At 34.5% G+C, this 7,947-nt stretch overlaps 1 protein-coding gene across 4 annotated transcripts in view; it reads left to right on the forward strand.

Moving 5' to 3' along the window:
* Window positions 1–7,547, forward strand: part of Arid4b (AT-rich interaction domain 4B) — a 143,428-nt gene extending 135,881 nt beyond the window's left edge. For all 4 annotated transcript variants that reach the window (XM_046432017.2, XM_046432019.2, XM_046432020.2 and 1 more), the window contains 2 exons: window positions 715–861; window positions 5,787–7,547. In XM_046432017.2, the coding sequence (XP_046287973.1) occupies window positions 715–861; window positions 5,787–5,914 (275 nt within the window). In that variant the 3' untranslated portion in view covers window positions 5,915–7,547. The remainder of the gene's footprint in view (window positions 1–714; window positions 862–5,786) is intronic.
* Window positions 7,548–7,947: the final 400 nt, after the last annotated feature.

Below are 7,947 nucleotides of genomic sequence, written 5' to 3' on the forward strand. Positions count from 1 at the left end.
ATTGAAAATGTCCTAAGAGTTTTAGATCTTTTAAATTTTTCTTCCAATTTAAAAGTTATACATATTTTAATAAAATCTCTTTAAAATTATAAAGATAAAAGAGAATCTGGGGGGAGGGTATGAGGGATTGAACTCAGGGGCATTCAACCACTGAGCCACATCCCCAGCCCTATTTTTTTTTTTTCTTTGTATTTTTTTTTTTTTTTAGAGACAGAATCTCACTGAGTTTGCTTAGCAAGCCTTACCATTCTTGAGGCTAGTGCTGAACTTGTGATCCTCCTGCCTCAGCCTCCTGACCCACTGGGATTACAGGCGTGCACCACTGCGCCCAGCAAAACAGAACAATTTATGCATACTTCTGTCACTCAGAAATATATACAGTGTTAACATTTGGGTGTCTTTCCCATCTTATTTCTAGGTATGATATTTTTAAATCATACACTGTAGTGCTACTATTTGTATGACTAGGGATTTTAGCACAGTAGGTTATGAGGTCTTTGATTCTGTACATATTCATTCATTCATTCAACAAATTTGTGTTTTTGCATAAGGTATTATTCTAAAATAGAGAAAGAATCTCAGGAAACAAATATTTAAAAGTATGTTCATTTTATCTACTTCGGCCTTATTCTACAGCCACACTCTATGCTCTCTTTTTTGTATCAAATTTTTTTCCCCAAAATACATATTAATAGAAGTTTTATAAATTGACAGCGGATCTAGAAAATATGACAAGTGCTGAACGCATCACAATTCTTCAAGAAAAACTGCAAGAAATCAGAAAACATTATCTGTCCTTAAAATCTGAAGTAGCTTCCATTGATCGGAGGAGAAAGCGTTTAAAGAAGAAAGAGAGAGAAAGTAAGTATTTCATTAGATAATTTATATTATAAAATTAAGTCACTCCAAATCATTTTTTAAAATATTTTGTTTATTTATTTTATTTATTATAAGGTGTACATAATAACTTTATTTTATTTTTATGTGGTGCTGAGGATCGAATCCAGTGCCTCATGCATGCTAGGCGTGCGCTCTACCTCTGAGCCACAATCCCAGCCCCTCCAAGTCATTTAATATGTACAAAGTAACTATAAAAATCTGAATGTAATAAGGTTTAACATTTCACTTGTACTTTTGATATAAACATTATTACACAATGAATATTTCACTGCAAGAAAAGTAGCGCTAAAAAGTAAGTAGTTGATTTGCAAAGTGAAAGTGAATATTTTTAGCCTACTTAAACCAGCTTACTGCTCTGTAGTTAATGTGGGTTTATGTCATCTGTGGAATGGAGAACTTTTTATCCAAAATCATACTTCTAACTTTCACAGAGCTCACAATCTACCCCTAAAAGGTGAATAAAATAATTTTAGTTAATGAAAAGCACTATGAAGAAAATTGAGGGATGTTTAGGTAGTGACTGAATAGGTTACTCTATTTAAAAATGTATTTTTAATAGATAATATTCTTTCTTTTTTAACAGGGTACAGTATGAAGTTTCATATTCACACATTGTGTAGTAATCAATTCAGGATATTTATGTGTTATTCATATATCAGACATTCATCGTTTCTTTATTGAGAACATTCAAATCCTATCTTCTAGTTGTTTTGAATGATATAACACACTTTTGCTGACTGATGACCCTTCTATGTATTATAGTACACCAAAAATGTACTCCTGTCTGGCTGATATGCTATAACCATTAACTAATCTCTATGTTCCCTTCTTCTTTACTCTCCCCAGCCTGTGGTAACTACTGTTTTATTTTTTGAAACCAGCCTGTTTAGATTCCATGTGTAAATGAAATCATGTGAAATAGAAGTACAGATCTTTTCTACAGACTGATTTTTATATTCTTTGGATATATACTCAGTAGTGGGATTGCTGGACCATTTGGTATTTATATATTTAGTTTTTGAGGAAATTCCATTCTGTTTTCTATCAGGAGTGTACTAATTGATCTTCCTACCAATAGTATATTAGATAGTTTCCTCTGCTGATGGGATACTTTAGTTTTAGATGGTTGGAATATTTTTACTGAGATGTATGTGACTAGAGGAAGTGAAATAAATTAAAACCTGGGCAAGAGTTTTCTTGGGCTCCAATTTAAAAAACAACAACAACATAACTGGGCAACTTAACATTAGAAAGTATTTCCTCATAATTCTGTAGGCTGAAGGTTCAAGATCATGGTTCCAGTATGATCCTTGTCCTCTCCCCAGCCCCCCATGCTTGCTGGATGCTGGCTGCCTTCTTGCCATGTCTTCTCATGGCTTCTGTGTCTGTAGGTATCCTTTCCCCTTTTTATATAGACACCAGAGTTATCATTCTAGGGCCCCACACTTACTATGTTAATCACCTCCATATCTTCAAATAACAGTCACATTGGCAATTAGGGATACAAAATAGTGTTTTGGAAATACACAGTTGAGTTCATAATGAAAGTCCTGGACTGAGAAAAAAAACAGGCCCCTAATACAGCATTTATCAAATGTGGCACTATTGACATTTAAAAAAATATTTTTTTAGTTGTAGATGGACATATCTTAATTTTATTTATTTATTTTTATGTGGTGCTGAGGATTGAACCCAGTGTTTCTCACATTTGAGGCAAGCGCTCTACCACAAAGCCACAACCCCAGCCCACTATTGACATTTTGAACCTTATATAACTTTTTGCTGTGTGTGTCATAGTGTGTTGAGAGCAGCATCCCTGGCCTCTATCTATTAGATGCCAGTAGCACTTCACAGTGGTGAAAACCAAGAATGTCTCCAGATGTTACCAAATGGCCTCAGGATGGTGGGAGATGGGTAAAATTACCCCAGGTTAAGAACCAGCACTCTGAGGTGAGAATGGTAAAAATATCAGCCAAGAAAGCAGAGGGCAAATAGTGTGGGGCCATGCAGGTCACAATGAGGAAATAGGATTTTATTCTAAGTGAAATGAACAGTTCCTGTAAAGTTCAGGAAGCGAAATTGAATGGTATCTTTGAAGGTTTATTGTCTGCTGGGTGGAGAGTAAATTGTGCAGGGCAACAGTGAAAGCAATGTTGGTAAGGGGACCCCATTGCAGTAGTTGACATAGGAGTTGATGGTGATTTGACCCAGGTTGACTGCAGTGCAGATGGAGGTAGATTAATTTTGAGTAAACAGCAATGCTGATATATTGAATTTGGTGGATAAAGAAGAGGAATTGAAGATAATTTTGTAGGTTTTTGACTAAAACAGCTGTGGACACGTTGTCATTTGTAGATCTAGAAAAGACAAGACACGGATTGCAGAGCAGAACAAGGTTCACATACTGTTTTAGCCATGGTGAATTCTAATTCTATTAGATATTAAGGTGGAAATGTCAAATAGATCCTCCTGCCTCTCAGCTTCCCCAGTTGCAAGGATTACAGGCATGTGCCACCACACCCAGCTAAAGCACTTTCATTTGTATTTTCCTTTTTCTTTAAATGAGGTTATTTTACTTTTTTTTTCCCTTGACTTTTCTTATCTGGTTTCATGGTACTCTAAACTCTTTCCACCTTAATTTTAGTTTGTCTTGATTTGTGGGGTGGGTGAACATCTGAGTTATAAGAGTATTTGAAAAGAAATTAAATGTTAATATATAGAAAGTATATATAGGAGCATTCAGTCAAAGGAAGGGGATTTTAATGTTTTATGTGTTTGATGTCATGTAATCATTTTTAAATGATTAAAAATAAGGTATAGTTATCATCCCAATTGATTAAATGATTTCACTAGAACATCTCACTTTTCGGTAACCAAAGCCTTTATAAAAGGAATTTTCTATGTCATAAGACATCAATCCAGAAATAGTTCCTTCACAATAGTGTTCTGTAAGTCTGGTCAATCACAGATACTCTGTAATTAGTGACTCTGATAATTAGATGTGTTCTCTGAGTACTTAGCATTAACAATCAATTTCTAAGTACAAGTGAAAAAAAAATAAGTCGAAAAGTGGTTGTCATGGTTAACCAGTAAAATGCAAATCAAGCTAAGGTATCACTCTTTGCTGGGGGGAGGGGGAGATACCCCAAAACCCTGTATATATCTAAAATCAATACTAGGGGAAAAAATAGTGAGATTCACATATTTATGCATTGCTGAAAGCTTTTACATTGTTAGCTTGTAAATGTTTTGTCAGATATATCTGAATAACTTGATAATTCCAGTTCTAAGTACAGATCTCTAGGTCAAATATGTAGCCACAAAATTTATTATACTAATATTTAAAACAGCAGATGAAAATTGTTAAAACATTTCATCAAATTGATGAAAATAGATTTAAAATTTTATGATGCCCAAAATATTCATTACATTTTTTGGTAACAGCAAAAGACTAGAATTTAAATGTTGTGATACATAGATACAGTTGATTACTACTTTGAAAAGGAAAAAGAGCTGTATATACCAATGTGGAATAATCTCCTAAAATGTAGTTTTTCAAAAAGTCAGATAGTATAAAGTTTCCACTTGTCTTCAAAAGTTATATCTCCAGATTTTAAATTTGTGTATCATTTCTCAAAATTCTAGAGGTCAAATTTCTCTAGAACAAAGGTTATAGATGTTTTCTGTACAGACCACAGTAAATATTTTAGGTTATGAAGGCTACAAAATCCCTCTAAATCTACTCAGCTCTGCAGTTGGAGGTTTGAAATCTCCCACAGATGATGTGTACACAAATTGGAACACGATGTTCCAAAGCAATTTTCTTTTAAAAATTAGGCCTTGGGCTGGGCACCGTGGTGCACATCTGTAATCGCAGCTACTTAGGAGACTGAGGCAGGAAGATTGCAAATTCAAAGCCAGCCTTAGCAACTCAGTAAGGACCTAAGCAATTTAGGGAGACAGAGCTCAAAATAAAAAGTAAAGTAAAAAAAAATTGAAATGGCAGGGGATGAGGCTGATGAGCCCCTTTGGGTTCAGTCCCCAGGACCAAAACATACTATACACCCACAGCCTTGGAACAGTAACTTTCCAGCCTTTCTTCAGTTTTTAAAGAATATGAAGTAGCTTGTAAAAGTGGGGTGTAGAATTTCAGGGATTAGGAGGGTCTTGTTTGAGAGGAAGATTTGGTTTTCCAACTTCTTCCCCTGTGCTAAATATATATATATATATATATATATATATATATTTTTTTTTTTTTTTTTTTTTTTTTTTTCTTTTAACCTGGGCATATTATTCTTTTTAAAAAAATCTTCCTTTTCAACACTAATTTATAACAATGAGTGAACTTCTCTGAGGAAAATAACTTTGTTATTTATTTGCCTTGTAAAACAAGTGAAGAATGCAGTTGTTGAACTTGGACCTCCCCCCAGCAACTTACCCTCCCATTCTTAGCACTGTATAAATTTATGAGAAAACTCTAAATGCAGAAAGAATGGAGGCTTTAAGAGGGAAGAAAAGATTTTGGGAGTATAATACAGACTTTTCCCATTGGATTCAAAGCTCTTTGAGGCATTTATTGCAGAAAGTGTTTCCTGTATTTTGTTTCCATGTCTTATAGACCAGGCAGGCACCTAGTACCCCTCTGGCCCTCCCTCCATCCCCTTGAGTCATGCAGATCTGTCCTCTTTCATTACCTCTGTATTTGGGCACTGTCTGGATTCTGGAGACACACTGACTTCTTCCTTATTATAGTGGTGGTCGTGAGAACTGATTTATCTTTTAAGCTAACAGTTTTGAAGAGTACAACAGAATTTAGTTCAGAGGATTAGTGTTTTTTCCTGTTGTTAGACATAATTTACTAAGTTGTTGGTCTCCCTTTTCCTTAGGTGCTGCTACGTCCTCTTCCTCCTCTTCCCCTTCATCCAGTTCCATAACAGCTGCTGTAATGTTAACGTTGGCTGAACCATCAATGTCCAGCGCATCACAAAATGGAATGTCAGTTGAGTGCAGGTGACAGCAGGACTTGCTAAAGCACTTTGCACTTAATGGCTGTTGAGGGCCACGTCTTTTTTTATACTGCACAGTGGCACAAAAAAAAAAAAAAAAAAATCAGACAAGCACTATTTTGTATTTAAAAATTGTTTCTTGACAAGCTGACTTGGCACTTAAGTGCACTTTTTTATGAAGAAAAAGTACAATGAACTGCTTTTCCTCAAGCAATAATTGTTTCCAACTTGTCTGGGAATTGCGTGTCTGGTAACTTGAAGGCCTTCCACTGTGGCAAATGAAGGCTTTTCACTGCCTGTAGAGACAATACAGTAAGCATAGTTAAGGGGTGGGCCAGAACATGTAAGATAACTTACTGTATATGTATTCCCTCGTATTTTGTTAAAGCTGGAACATTTGATATTTTTCCATTTATTTATGAAAAATATGAACCTATTTTCATTTGTACAAGCTAATTGTTTTTTAAAGCAAGTCACCTTTGGGTGGCTTTAATTGTATAAGTCAAGCACATGTAATAAATTCAAAACCTGCAGTTAACAGGATATTAGACATCAGTCCTGGTAACCAAATATTGAAGATTCTCCTTAAAAAAGACTGAACATGTTTACAGGTTTGAATTTGGCTAAAAGGTCTTGCAGTGGCTTTTCATGCCCCTTCAAATTGGAATGGAACTACTGTACTTTGCCATTTTTCTATAAATCAGTATTTTTTTTTAATTTTGATATAATACATTGTGTGAAAAAAAATGGCTAATAAACTGTATTAAATCTTAAACAATGTATAAAGATTGTACTTAGCCAGTTCAAAGTGTATATTTATTCATAATGAATTATAACAGTTATATTTTTGTGTTTTCTTGTAAATGTTTCTTTTCCCTTAAATACAGATAATTCATTTGTATTGCTTATTTTATTATGAGCTACAACAAAGGACTTCAGGAACAAACTGTGTTAGTATGGTTCAAGGTTTGTATGAACTGTCTTGAGAAAGATGGTTGTTATTTTAAGTATAAATAGCTAATTGGGGTGATAGGCCTTTAAAATTAAATGCCTTGTATAAAATCCAAAATGAACGCAAAATTGTTTTCACCTGTATTGACTTTATGTTGTATGATTCCAATCTCTGTTCTGTTTGGCACTTGTATTTAATTCTTCACCTTTGTAAGACATTTGTATATTGAGGATGTGTTCATTGAAGCTATTTAATACCTGGCACTGTTAATACACAGTACTTTGCTGTACAGACTGTTTTACTGTTTTAATTGTAGTTCTGTGTACTTTTTTTGAATGGGGCTGGCATGTTTTGTTTGTTTTCTGGCAATACGACGTGAGAATCTCAAAGCGTTTTGTTGTAGATGCTAACGTGTCAGAATCCTTAATCCTTTACATTCAACTTTTCTAAGAAAAGCATTTTCAGTCTTGTAGTGTGTGCTTATAGTAACTAATTTTGTTGAAAATGGTTTCAAGTTACTCAGATTTGTACAGGACTGTAAAGATTTGTTGACAGCAAAATGTTGAAGAAAAACCTTATAGAATAAAAGCTATAAAGTATATATTAGGATCTGCAAACAATGAAGAATTATGTAATATATTGTACAAATGTAAGCAAAGGCTCTGAAATAAAATGCCATAGTTTGTGAATCCTTGATCTTGTTTCTAAAAGATAAGTAATTGTAGTTCATTACTATATGTAATGAACTACTAGAACATATACCTCCAGTATATATATTAGCACAAGTGGTTAACTGACATATAAAAATGGGAATATTCCATCTTTAAAAATTACAAGTCCATTCACCAGGGCTGGAGGTGTAGCTCAGTGGTGGAATGTGTGCTTAGCACGCATGACACAGAGTACAATCCCTAGCACCAAAATTTTAAAAAAGTCCATTTGAGATGATAGATAGGAATTTGGGAATAAAGGAAGAGAGAGTTCCAAAGGAAGTGCCTGTAAGCCACCAAAATGCAGCACCTGTGAAATGCAGCTCTCGAGCAACATGCCCTCACTTGTGCCTGTGTACAGAGGGTAGTTTGCAAGTGC

This window comes from Marmota monax, unplaced genomic scaffold (genome assembly GCF_021218885.2).
Source record: "Marmota monax isolate L192 unplaced genomic scaffold, Marmota_monax_Labrador192_F-V1.1 WCK01_AAM20220418_F8-fsc00071, whole genome shotgun sequence".
Lineage (NCBI taxonomy): Eukaryota > Metazoa > Chordata > Mammalia > Rodentia > Sciuridae > Marmota > Marmota monax.